General features: G+C 52.8%; 1 protein-coding gene across 1 annotated transcript in view; it reads left to right on the forward strand.

The window, feature by feature from the left end:
• NOL4L (nucleolar protein 4-like) overlaps positions 1 to 5,780 on the forward strand; it is a 47,870-nt gene extending 42,090 nt beyond the window's left edge. Inside the window, exons 7-11 of the mRNA XM_009893535.1 lie at positions 631 to 816; positions 896 to 1,087; positions 1,175 to 1,297; positions 1,554 to 1,755; positions 4,969 to 5,780. Of these exons, the coding sequence (XP_009891837.1) occupies positions 631 to 816; positions 896 to 1,087; positions 1,175 to 1,297; positions 1,554 to 1,755; positions 4,969 to 5,168 (903 nt within the window). The 3' untranslated portion in view covers positions 5,169 to 5,780. The remainder of the gene's footprint in view (positions 1 to 630; positions 817 to 895; positions 1,088 to 1,174; positions 1,298 to 1,553; positions 1,756 to 4,968) is intronic.
• Positions 5,781 to 13,837: the final 8,057 nt, after the last annotated feature.

Consider the following 13,837-nt stretch of genomic DNA (forward strand, 5'->3'; position numbering starts at 1 on the left):
TGCCGGGAAAGCCCAGGGTGGGGCTGGGAGCCTTTCCCTTGTAGGGAGGGAAGGACGGACGAGCACTGCACTCACTCGCCTGCCACTGCTGCGGCAGAGCTGCTGTGCCTGGCCACGTTCCAGCCTCGGGGCTGCTGCTGCTCAGCAGAAATCGTCCCGAACGCTGAGTGAGTTGTTGGCAGAGGGAGAGAGAGATGGAGGGATGGTTTGGGAGAGCTGGGGAGCATCCCCTGTGCCCTGCTTGCCCCACAGCCAGGGCTCTGCAGTGGGCTTGCCTCATCCCTGACCGGCTGTGCCACTGCCGCCCTGCCAGAAGGAGCCCATTCCCGCTGGGCCGGGGCAGCTTTTCCCACAGGGTCAGGCAGAGCCACAGCCCCCACCAGCCAGAGCTGCAGTGCCTGCACTTTGGACCATCGCATGGTCCTCGAGGCTGCTGTGTCCCTCCTGCCCTGAGCAGGCAAGAGCTGGCATTTGGAGGAGCCCATCCATGGGTTCATCTCTCCAGGTTGCTCGGGAACACAAGGAGATGGGCCAGAAACAGTGAGCCAGGGAGAATGGGCTTTTTCCTTGTGACCGTGGGCAGGGACAGGCAGGCGAGGGCTGCTTGCGATAACTCCCGTCTCCTCTCAGTCCCCTCCGTACAGCTCTGGCAGTTACGACTCCATCAAGACAGAGGTCAGCGGCTGCCCTGAGGACCTGACTGTCGGCAGGGCCCCCACGGCTGATGAAGATGATGATGACCATGATGACCATGAAGACAACGATAAGATAAATGACTCGGAGGGGATGGACCCAGAGAGGCTAAAGGCCTTCAATGTAAGGAGGGCTCTATGGGGAGGGAGAGCTCACCCACCTCCCATCTTGGTGTTCCCACCATCTGTCTTCTCCTTTGCAGATGTTTGTGCGCCTTTTTGTGGACGAGAACCTGGACCGGATGGTTCCCATCTCCAAGCAGCCCAAGGAGAAGATCCAGGCCATCATTGAGTCCTGCAGCCGGCAGTTCCCTGAGTTCCAGGAGCGGGCGCGCAAGCGCATCCGCACCTACCTCAAGTCCTGCCGCCGCATGAAGAAGAACGGGATGGAGATGGTGAGCATCCACCCCACTGCCCTGCTGGTCGCCACCACTCCCGGGGCAGCGGGTCTCTGAGCACCTTCTCTGCTTGTGTCTCCACAGACCAGGCCCACACCGCCACACCTGACCTCGGCCATGGCAGAGAACATCTTGGCCGCTGCCTGCGAGAGCGAAACGCGGAAAGCAGCCAAGAGGATGCGGCTGGAGATCTACCAGACCTCCCAGGTACAGTGCTTGCGGCCAGAGGTGCGTGTGGGGAAAATATGAGAAGTTTCTGAGCAATTTGGCAAAGCATTTTTAAAACCCTTTCTAAACGTCAGAGGGCTACAGAACAGGACCCCATGGTGTGTGCTGAGACTCAGGCCAGTGGGGCTGGGGACACTGGTTTGTGCTGGCTGTGCTGCAGCTGCAGGAGACCAGACGTCCCCACGCTGTCCCACCGGGCTCTGCGCTGGATTAAGTCTGTGTTTCCCCTGTGCAGGACGAACCGATCGCTCTAGACAAGCAGCACTCCAGAGACTCCACAGCCATCACCCACTCCTCCTATTCACTGCCAGCTTCATCTTACTCCCAAGACCCAGTCTACATCAATGGAAGCCTGAACTACAGCTACCGTGGCTACGGGTCCCTGGGGGGCAGCCTGCAGCCACCCGCCTCCCTCCAGACGGGCAACCACAGTAACGGTAAGCGGCCACATGCTGCACTGGGGCCCGCAGCAGCCCGGGGAGCTCACCTGGCCATTGCCTCTTCCCTGTGCCCGGGCAGCACGCCGCGGGCTCCCCGGTACCCTGTGCTCTGCTGGAGCTGGGTGCTGGGGCTGAAGCAGGGGCTGCTGCCACAGCTCACGCCAAGCCTGGTCGTGGCAATATCGCTCCCACCACCATGTAGAGCTGCTCCAAAACCCCTCTTCTCCTGCAGCCAAAAGAGGCCTCTGCCCGGCTGCTCAGCTTGCCTCATCAGCAGGCGGTTAATTGTTGAACTGAACTTGAAAGGACGGTCTAGGTGGCACTGGTGGGGGGAAGGAGTGTCACTTAAAAAAAAAAGAGAATCTGTACCAGCTATTAATTATTAACAGGAGCGGGTGCCTATCGCTGCCCCGATCTCATTGCTGGTATGAGCCGTTCCTTTACCAGCCTGAGTCGGCTGCTCTCAGAGATGGCAATGGGGATGGGGACAGGGCTGGTGCAGTTTGGGGGATCCCCAGCAGCACCAGGGGCACAGCCGGGTGCTGCATGGCAGAAGGGTGGTGAGGGGCTGTGGGCTGTGTGGGAAAAGCAGCCGGGGAACCAGGACTGAGGCTACAGGGCAGGAAGGCAGAAGGAGAGAGCAGGAAAGGCTTGAGGGGTGGGCTGAGTTAGGAGCAAGTGAACAGAATGGAGTAGCCTGGGGCCGAGCAGGGCACTTGAGGAGGTGCCGTGGTACCTGGTGACTGCCTGGCACCCAGGCAAAAGAGGTGTGGGATGAGGCAAAGGCTCTCCCCTTGGGCAGCAGCCCTCTGGCTTTGCCCTCCCAGCGGCGGTGGCAGGAGGGGCTGGAGCCCACACTGGTCCTTGGCCAGTTCTTTGGCAATCTCTGGGCTGCCTTTGCTTGCCCCGGTGCACTCTGGGCTCCTGCCCTGCCCCTGCCCACCCCAACAGGAGTGAGGATTTGGAAGGATGTGATTTCCGGAGCCCTGAGAGATGCCTGTCTGGGATTAACTCTTATCATCCCTTCCTAATGCTTCTTAACCCTGAATAAAGATCCCACCCCGGCCTCCAGCTGCTGAGACCTAATCCTTGCAGCCACAGCGGAGGCAGCTATGGTTCCTCCCCAGAGCAGCACAGGCACCCCTGGCCCCCCACGCTGCCCGGCACCCTTGTCTCACCCGGCCCAGCCGCAAGCGCTGGCTCCTTGGCAAGAGGCAGTGAACTTGCAGAACTGTCTGGGAGCAGCCCCAGTGAGCAGGGGCTCCTGGAGGAGCAGAAGGGCCCTGGGTGTAGCACACAGCAGCAGCACACACGCTTCTTTCTAATGAATTTTTAAACCTCCGCTTCGCAATTATTTTTTTTCCCCTTTGCCCAAGCTCTTTGCCAGTCCTTTAGAGCGCGCTGGCAAGGAGCGCTGCAAGGAGCTGTGCCTTCTCCTCCCTCCGTGAGCACAAAGCCTGCAGGGGTTTGCTGCCCAGAAGTGTCTTCTCCCTCCATCCCCCACCTAAGGCAATTCTTGCTCAAACCCACATCCCCATTCCCAGGTCCTTCCCCCTTGGTGAGCCGGGAAACAGGCTCCGTTTGCTGCCGCTTTTTCTGTCCGGTGAAATTGCTTTCGCATGAGAGCCTCCTGCTCCCCTTCACCGAGCGCTGATTAGCCTGGCGTGGAAGTCCTCTGCTGCTGCCACTCCTCCCGCAGCATTTGCTGCTCCAGCATTGCTTTCCTTGGACACTTTCCTTCCCGTCCCGGGGTGATGTGCTCCCCTCCCTGCCACCGTCACCAGCGGGACCCACCTGGTCTCGGGGAGCTGCTGAGCTCTCCTGTCCCTGTTTGCAAACTGCAGCAACACCCAGTCCCTGCTTCATCTTCCTGCTTGTCCCGATGTTTGTGTCCCACCCAGCAGGAGCTCAGCCCTCCTGGAGCCTTTCTCCAGCATCACCAACCGCTCCATCAGCCTGCAATGCTCCAGCTCACAGCCAGGGGATTAATTAGTTCAGTGTCTTCTCTTTCTCCTTACCCCCAGGCTGCAGTCTCGCCCGCCCCCTCTCCCTGACTAGTATCATGTCTCTACTACACATCTTTCCTCTTCTCTCAATTTCTGGTTGATTGTGTGGTTCTTGCACCTTGTGTGGCTTCTCTTAGTCCAACACAAAGCTAAATCCAGTTTTCCCCCTGCCTTTACCTGTCTGTTGCTCCTCAAGCTGTGTATCAGCTTTCCTGCCAAAGCCTTCCACCCGCAGCCGCCCAAACTCGGCTGCACACGCGTGCACATGATTGTGTGTGTATCTGCCAGGGCAGCGGCTGAGACTGGTCCTTGGGTTTAGGAGAACTCGATCATTTTGTGACTTTTTGCAGGTTTAAGATCTGGAGCGGTACGGGGTGGGGGTTGTGAGCTGTGGCAGCTGTGTGTCCTATTCTGCAGAAGACGGACACACATACATGGCCAGAAGCCGATGGCATGCGATAGAGGTGGAGCAGAGAAGGACTTAGGAGAAAAAATTACCCCTGCCCATCAGGCAGATCATAAATTTGTCAGGGCTTTATTTCATTTACTGACTAAGCCACAGAAATGTGCAGCTTAGTAAGACCATTTAGCCCCCTGCAAACCTTCGACCTAAGGCTGAGCACGTAACCGCGATGCTGGCTGGGGTGGTGTGCGAGAGCCCGGGCAGGACAGGTCTCCTTCTCGCCGTGCAGCACAGTCTGGCCCCACAACATGCTGAAAGGTTCCTCCCAGCTGCTGTGCTGGGCAGAGAAGTGTAGTAACCCAGCACTAAACCAGGGAAACACGCCCCGTGTGGGATGTTATTTGCCATATGCAGAGGAAAAAACAGAACCTGGTGGGTGATTTTGGTGGGCAGGTACCCCCGGGCACTGGTTTAGCTTCTGGCAAAGCATGGCCACAGACCATCCCTTTGTGGAGCAGATGGGACAGGCTGCAGGGTGGGATTTTTTTGTCACGTTGACTCTGAAGTCTTTTTCCTCGTTGCGGCTGTTGTGGAGGCAGTAACTTGCCTGCACTGGCTGCCTGCGCTGGCTGCTGTGGGACCTGGGGCTTCTCACATTGTCCAGGGCACCACACTTTGCAGGGACCTTCCTGCCGGTGCAGAGGCCCAGGAGCAGCGGCTCCTGCTGGGGGTCTCATCACGGCAGGACGGACACGGACAAGGCTGCTCTGCCTGAGCATCCCTCTCGCTTTTTCTTGGCAGGTCCGACCGATCTCAGCATGAAAGGTGGGGCTTCCAACACGGCCCCCTCCAACAGCACCAGCAGGGGAATGCAGGCTGCCCAGCTCAGCCCCACAGAGATCAGCGCAGTGCGGCAGCTGATCGCCGGCTACCGAGAGTCGGCGGCGTTTCTGCTTCGATCTGCAGATGAACTGGAAAACCTCATTTTACAGCAGAACTGACTCCCTGTGTCTGCATCGCTCCTCTGTCGAGAAGACAATTTATACCTGCTAGAAAGAGGCTCCCAGCGGTGTCCTGCTCAGGACCACCATCGTCCTCCCGTGAAACGGCGGGTACATGTAGTTTTAGAAGGTGGAATCCAAAAGACCTGTTTTCTTTTACACTCCAAGCACCTGGGACTTCAGGCACAAGGACACGTTTTTGAACCGTACCAACACCCGTGCGTCCGGCCGACCAGAAGCCAAACCTGTGGCTTGGAAAGATGTGGGACTTTCAAGGGCAGAAGGGAGCCTGGGGAGGTTTGGGGCTGCAGATGTATTTAGAATAACCTTTGTGGACCCAAATGTTAGATTCCCGTCCCCAGATAATTTCCAAGTCTTAGGTGAGCTGAATCACATATTTATTGAGAAATGGACCCTCCTCTCCCCTTAGTAATTTATTTTTCTGAAAATGGATTCTTTTGAGTTTGTACAGATTGCCAGTTTTTTGTCTGTCTGATCAGAAGGAATTTATTCCTGTGAAATAACACATTCCATATCACTACACTACTAATTTCCAGGCAGCTCTGCCTGTTTCTCTGGGGAGCCCTTGTCCCACAGGGAGCGAGTTTGCCATCCAGCCCTAGACTTCGGGGCTGCTCGACCTCCAGTAAGCGTAGGTGGCAGCTGACCAATGGAGCAAGCAAGCGTCCTGCTTAGACCTTCGTTCTAAGCGGTCCTGTAGCAGCAGTGGGGTCTAAATCTCCCGAGAGACTTGGCAAGTTCAGCAGACCTCCGCCTAGAAGGACGTCTCGCACTCATTTAATTCATTGCAGATAAGAGAAGGAAGGAAGGAAATACCTGAGAAACACTGTCTTGCGGTCACCATCCGTACTCTACCTCACACTCCATTGTGGGCTTCTTCCAGGACTGGCCGAGCTGGGCCTGGGGGACGGTGAGTGTTGCAGACGTGTGGATCGCGCCGAGGAGGCTGGACCCAACCCGGCAGGTCCGGCGGATCCGCCGGGGTCCTGCTGCTGGGCGGCAGCTCGCCCCCACCCCGCTGCACCCGGCTGTTTGCATCAGTCGCGGTGAAACCAGCCCTGGGGTAGCACCAGGAGAATAAACCGTTTAGGAACCGCATGGGTGTAATAAAGGCTAATGCCGAGTCTCTGCCTGGAAAGCGAGCTCAGCGCGGCGAGCCGCTCGCTGCTCTGCAGAAGACGGAGACGGGCAACATTCAGCAGCAGAACTGACAAAAGTCCTCTCCGGGGCCCAGGATCCTCCCCCCCTCCCTGCTCACAGTCCTGGAACAAGCCCACAATTCCCAAAGTGTGGAAAAACCGTAGTCCGATGACCATTTTGCCCCATTACCACCCCTCCCACCCCCACCCCCAATAATGCACTTCGTTTTGCTCAGTGCAATACCTACTACCAGTGCTGCTAAACCCAGGGACTTTGCTCAGGCACGGAGGTGCTGAGCCGAGCCGAGCAATGGAACGTGCTCCGGAGCCACGTAGAGCAGCAGAGACGGCTGCCGGGGATCCCCGCTCCTCCTCGCCCCCCGCGCCGGCACAGCTCCCCCAGCCCGGGCGGGAGTCCTCACCACAAGATATAGATTCCATAAGTGTAACCCCCTACACGCTCCTTTTAAAGGTAGATACTTTCTCTCGTTGGAGCCAGCTTTTTTCTTCTTTTTTTCGGCCGCTCTGAGCCGGCAGAGGGAGGCTGCTGCTTCGTGGAGGGCTGATGCCGCTGGCGTGGGCTCGAGCTTGGTGGCAGCGGCTGGTCCCAGACGGGAGCAGACCTGGGCAGTTGACTCAGTAGCCTTTACACCCGGTTATACTCCCCACACACTGGAAGAGAAGTAAAACCTCTACCCTGCTCTTAGTCTTAGTATGAAAAAAGCTGCCGGCTCCTGAGGACGGGCTTGCCTGGCCCGGCAGCAGAAGGGATTAACCGTTGCATTGACTGTTTTTCCCCAAACCTTAAACTTTCCACAGCATTTGGAGAAAAGGGACCTAACTCCTGGCCGTTGGGCACAGTCAGGGTGTCCGTGCAGAGATGAGGTGGTGGCTTGTTAGACCTGAGCCGATGCTGGAGCCGGGAGCATGGCGGCCGTCCCGAGGGGTGCCCGGGCCAAGCGCCCCGTCCCCTTCCCTGCCCGCAGCAGGCAGGAGAGGGGGTGGGGGCCAGCCCCGGATATCAGCCCCCCCCTCCCCGAGCCAGGGTTCAGCCTCACGCTTTCCCCAGCACTTCACAAGCCTGCTTGGTTTGTCCACTGCATCCTCCCATACTTGGAATTTATGTAAATATTTATTTTTGTGTGAATACCATGAAGTAACAAACCTTCGACAAAAATATGTAACCGCAGCCATTTGTGAAAGTCTTACCGTTAAGGAAGGAGAGGCAGAGACAATCGCTGTCCCGGAATTCTCTCTCTCTGCGATATCCCACCCGAGTCGGTGCCTCCCTCCCCGTCAGAGGCCATCGAGAACATTTTAGCCATAAGTTTGCCATCCAGTTTACTGAAAAAGAGGTTACCCAGGGGCTTACGGACAGATCACCATCAGCTACACTTTGTTTAAAGTTTTATTTATACAAGTTTTAGCTGTCGTTACCAGATCACCTTTGAACTTGTCTTAGCATGTATTGAAGCTTAGTAGCTCTTACACTTTGTTAAACTGCTGTAGAAGACAGATGAGGCTCATGGTTGCATAGGAAGGTATCCAACAGTCTACCCTGTCCTCACAACTGATGTTCATAACTTGCAGCTGAATGGTACAGACTCAGATTTCCAAAGCCCCGGTGACAGCCACATCTGTGTGACAAGTTATGAAGCAAATGGGATTGACTATGAATTTCTGTCAGGGATCTTTTTCTTTTTTTATTACTTTTTTTTTTTTTTTTTTGGTGAGCCGCAGCTTTATAGTTTCTTTGGAGTGAGCTCCACCGACATCTCAGTGCTCTTCAGCTGATCCATGCTCAGTTGCGGCTCTTCTGTGCTCCAGGACTGTTTCACAGCCACATTCCTGCGCTCTCTCTAGGCAGGACGGGGTCAGGAATCGCTAGTCCGGGTTCTCAACGAGAAGGAATGAGCAGGAGCAGAATACACCGGCTCTCCAGCTATTCTGAGAGGTGGAAGGAGAATGCTGGGTTAGCAAATGGTCTGGATGTTCTTGGTTTCAAGAAAAGCTAATCACTGGTCGAGAAAATAGATATTTTTTTTTTTTAATTTAATTTTATTTTATTTTAAACACAACCATCCTGCCCTGGATGTGCGGTTCCCATGACAGTGTTTCTACATGGGAGAGCGTTCCCGGGATGGCGAGCAGACGTAACTTGTACCTCCCCGATCCAAAGGGCCACTTCCCTCCCACGAGTGGCCATCGGATTTAGTACCAGTTCATGAAAAAAAAAAATATGCTGCTTTGAACTCAGAGGGTTAATATACTTTTGATTTGTAATTTTTTGTAAAACTTTTTACAAGGTAGCATAGTATTTCACCAGAATACCGACTACAATCCGTCCATGGTCTGATTTTTATATAATTTAGTGGTGCTTTAGAAACTTTTGTTTGGTTGTTTCGGAGCTGTACAGCTCAGTTTTTCGCCTGTATCTACCTAAGACCAATGTGAACCTTTGTATTTTTGCTCCTAATTTTGGACTCAGTGAAAGTGTACTGTTTACATGTACAGAACTCCCGGCCCCTGTGTGTTCTGCAAGACCTGCTGTTGAAGAGGAAGATGCACCTCACCCAGTTCGTCTGCTTAACCCAGCCACAGCTTCACTCACCCACTGACACACGCACCTACCCTAAGGAAGACCCCACAAAATTGAAACGCCCTTTAAGCAATTTTGGGTTTTGCACAAGCTATTGCATTTTTATTTTTATTTTTATTTTTTTTTTTCCCAGTAGTCGATTTACGGATTGGCTGCAATTCAAAACGAGAGCTGAGACGATGCTCAGTTAACTCAAGCGCCAGAACTCAAAACAGCGCTGCTGTTTCACCATCCTCCTCCTCCTCCTCCTGGCATCCCAGGAGGGAGGGCGAAAGCCACCGAGCTCAGCGTAGGGTTCAAACAACGCAGAAGAGCACTCGAGCCGAGGGGGCTTGCAAGGAAGCGAGGGGGTGGCAGGGTGGGGGGGAACATTCGTCAGCAGAATTGGGAACATACTTTAACGAACCCGGTGAAATCGCCCGAGCTGACCGCTGATTTCAGATCGAGAGGGTGGGAGCACGTTCCCTCGGGAGGCGGGGGGGGGGGCTCCAAAACGAAGCAGAAGGAGCTCTTTGGAAAGGCCCCTCTTTCCTGAAGGCTCCGATAGAAAGCATATGGCACTTAATCCAGCTTTTAAGGTGACACTTTATTGCTTAATCAATTGATTCATTTTGAAATGATATTTTTGCAGATAGGCACCTATGCAACTTAATGTGGCTCTTAAGCAGATGAGCACTTCCTCCTCAACGAGCTTGATAAGAGTTATTTGTGTTATATACTGTGGATTTTTCCAGTAAATGTGGCTTAATATTTTAATTCTTAGAATGTGTGTCTATTATATATGTGATGCAACTTAATTCTGTTCTGTTTGTGGAATGATTAGCACAGGCCAACTCCCTGTTCCCCTCACTTAACAAAGACCAATGAGCTGTTAATCAAGCTGTTATCTCCATGGTATTACTTGCTAAATGCACTGATTTCATAAGTATGTGGAATCCTTTTTTTTTTTTTTTTCTTTTGAATCTGTATATCATATATAAGACTGAATCTACTTAATAAACACTGTATAACAAAAAGGGCTTTCTCCTCCACTCTCGAGCACCGCTGGGTGCTGCCGGCAGCGGCCACTGCCCCTCGCCCCATCGTCAGCCCACCTTTTCTCCCCAGCCCCAGCCTCGCTGTGCGAGAGGTCGGTGCCATTGGTCACCAAAGCGGGATCTAAATTGAGGTGTTAAAAGAAAAAAAGAAAAAAAAATATCGATCTTTCCATAATTTTGACATAAGCTGTGCTTTCCATTCCTTAACAGACAGCCGCGGGTACCATAGAGAGCAGCATTAGCACTCACGAGTGGGGCTAGTCACAAATTTTATGCTTAACTTATATTTTGACGAAATTAATTTTGTGAAGTGTCTGGTTTTTGTGGAAAAAAAAATAATAATGGAGTTTTCATTGAAGTTTGTGGAAAGTTCTCCCTCTCCTCATGGAAAATACTGATTTTTCGTTATCAGCTTTATTCACTAAGTATAATAAATCTTTGCCTCCATAAAATGTTTATCTCAAAGCACTGTGTAGATAAAATCTGCTTTGCATCAGTGGCTGGCTGACAGTCAGGAAGACCCAGGAAAGACGAGTCAAATCGGTTCGCAGCTTTGGTGGAAACATTGCATAGGAGCGCCAGCGACACGGCGTGGGCAGGACCTACCCCAGGTTTGCTGCTGCAGCCTTCAACTATGGCCAAAAGGACCCACCTGAACGTTTGTACCTGTAAACAGTCACCCAGGACGGCACATCCATAATAATTAGTTCACCTTTGTGTGCACACGCACCTCTGTGCACACACAGCTCACACGAGGTTTTTGCAGTACATGCAAAAAGCATCTCCCGTGTGTCCTTAGCGCAGGTTTAATAACGCGAAGCCTCGGGATAAGTTTGGCTCCCAAATTTCAAACGGAGCAAGGGAGGCGGCTGCAAACTGTGGGGATTAGCAGTGCTCGGTCACAGCGGTGTGCAAAGCTGTTTGCAGTACCTTTGGAAATCTCCGCTGTGGCTTCCATAGCTCCATGGTCGCAGGAGTCTTGGCTGACTTGGAAGGTCCCCTCTGTCCGCAGCCGGCTCCACCGCACAGCCAGGACACTCCAGAGCAGCGCAGAGCCAGACCCAAACAGCAGATGGTCTGTGAGAGAGGAAATCTATTATTTATCAGATAAATATCACAGAGAAAAAAAAATACTCATATTTGCTCTGTGTGAAATTGTGTTATTGATAGAATTTTACTCGTGAAACCTCCAAGCTCCCCGTGCTTAAGGTAACTAATCCTGACATCATCATCCACCACGCCAACAAAATAGAAAACTTGATGTCAGTTATAGAATCATAGAATGGTTTGGGTTGGAAGGGACCTTACAGCTCATTGAGTTCTAACCCCCCTGCCCTGGGCAGGAACACCTCCCCCCAGCCCAGGTTGCTCCAAGCCCCGTCCAACCTGGCCTTGAACACCTCCAGGGATGGGGCAGCCACAGCTTCTCGGGGCAATTTGTTCCAGTGTCTCACCACCCTCAGAGTGAAAAATTTCTTCCTGATACCTATTCTAAATCTCCCCTCTTCCAGTTTGAAGCCATTCCCACTCATCCTATCACTACAAGCCCCTGTAAAAAGTCCCTCTCCAGCTTTCTTGTAGGTCCCTTTCAGATACTGGAGGCCGCAATAAGGTCTCCCCAGAGCCGGAGCCCTCCAAGGTGGGCAGGTTTCTGATGGGTCTGTTCCTGCCACCGAAGGGCTGTGGCAAGTACCAATGTTCACGTACAGAGAAATCTTGATGCCCAACAGGAGCGACGCAGAGTTTAAACCATAGACTTTCTCCCCCACTTGGGACAGAGCTTCCTTTTGCACTCAAACACAGCAATGTTCAGCTTTGCCCTCCCTTTTCCTTCTCGTTGTGATTTTTAAAGCAAACAGACCAAAGGTTGGAAGGGACCTTACAGCTCATTGAGTTCTAACCCCCCTGCCCTGGGCAGGAACACCTCCCCCCAGCCCAGGTTGCTCCAAGCCCCGTCCAACCTGGCCTTGAACACCTCCAGGGATGGGGCAGCCACAGCTTCTCGGGGCAATTTGTTCCAGTGTCTCACCACCCTCAGAGTGAAAAATTTCTTCCTGATACCTATTCTAAATCTCCCCTCTTCCAGTTTGAAGCCATTCCCACTCATCCTATCACTACAAGCCCCTGTAAAAAGTCCCTCTCCAGCTTTCTTGTAGGTCCCTTTCAGATACTGGAGGCCGCAATAAGGTCTCCCCAGAGCCGGAGCCCTCCAAGGTGGGCAGGTTTCTGATGGGTCTGTTCCTGCCACCGAAGGGCTGTGGCAAGTACCAATGTTCACGTACAGAGAAATCTTGATGCCCAACAGGAGCGACGCAGAGTTTAAACCATAGACTTTCTCCCCCACTTGGGACAGAGCTTCCTTTTGCACTCAAACACAGCAATGTTCAGCTTTGCCCTCCCTTTTCCTTCTCGTTGTGATTTTTAAAGCAAACAGACCAAAGGTGTTGGGCTTCGTTGCTGCTGCGCTCATGCCCGCCAACCCCCCAGCATCAGTGATGTGGAGGAACTGGGGGAATGGGGCACCATTACCACTGAAGTGCCACACTGGAGCACTGCAGAACGTAAGGAAGTTACATATTATATCACCGTACGGATCTCAACGCTCCCAGAGCCCCACTGCCCAGCTTAGGACATCACCGTCTGCCTTGCAGAAGATCCACACAATAAGACCAGAACTGAGAAATGAACATCATAATTCATGTTATTCTTTTAAAAAATTCTTACTACCTAGAAATGAAATAGAGAAAGGACATGTCAATAAACTAAGTTTACAGGTAGTTTCAAAAAACAGTATAAATGGTTACACTCTTTAGAAAACATTTCCAGATCCAATTATTCAACAACTGAGTAAGATGGTAACGTAACAGCCATGGAAGAGCAGCAGCATGACCTGCCTGGCGACACTTGGGCCACTCTGGGGGCTGCTGCCCGTAGGTGTTACCCCCACAGGGCAGAGATCTCCCCACCACGACTGCGGGGGAGCTCCCGCAGCATCCCACAGCCACGCTGCTGCTCTCAGAGCCCGCAGGGTATCTGTTTCCCAAGAGCCACACAGTGTCTGCAGTAGGTGCGCTGTCTTCAGTTATCTGCAAGTGTATAAAAAAACAATTCAATGAAGCCGAGACAGGCCATGAAACCCCCCGTTTTAATCATCTGAGCAGAGCTCTGGAACGCTGCCAGTTAAAAAAGAGGAAAGGAAAAGCAACGTTGCCTTAGAGAGCGCAGAGGATGGGTTCAGAAAAAGAGGATTGAAACCACAAATGCAGGTTTTACAGAGTGTTTATTTTTCCAATACCACAAGGGACATACATGAGCAGGGCCCCCCCCAGAGGGCTCTGCAAACCAGACCAGATCAATCTGTACACTACAGTGGCCCCAAAGGAGGCAGAGCCAGACAACCCCCCACCCCTTCCCCGGCTCCGCTCCCTATCTTTGGTAAGCAGGTTTCACACCTCCGCTCCGCCTTCACCAACACTGCGGTTCTGTCCGTGCCAGGGGGTGTGCACGCGTGTGCGCACGCCTGTCGGGCTCCCTCTCCTTCCCACAACACGAGGCTGTCAGATGCATTAAGGATAAACCATTGCAGAGACTAAACTTGTTGCATCCCTCAGGCTTGCATCTCAAATAGGGACTTGTACGGTTAATAATAATAATAGTAATAATAAAAAAAAAAAGTGCATGGTCAAGGGAGGTAGGATAGAGCTAGAAAAGGGACAAGAAGAAAAAATAAAGATAAACCCCCTACAATTCTTGCTACTGCTGCTTAAATAAAAAAGCTGACTTCTCCCCCCTCGAAACAATTCACTCACGATAAGCAACTGCTCCAAAGAGGAGGAGAGTCACATTTTTACTCTCCATCTATGGATGCACGAG

This window comes from Charadrius vociferus, unplaced genomic scaffold, assembly GCF_000708025.1.
Source record: "Charadrius vociferus isolate BGI_N301 unplaced genomic scaffold, ASM70802v2 scaffold259, whole genome shotgun sequence".
Taxonomy (NCBI): Eukaryota; Metazoa; Chordata; class Aves; order Charadriiformes; family Charadriidae; genus Charadrius; species Charadrius vociferus.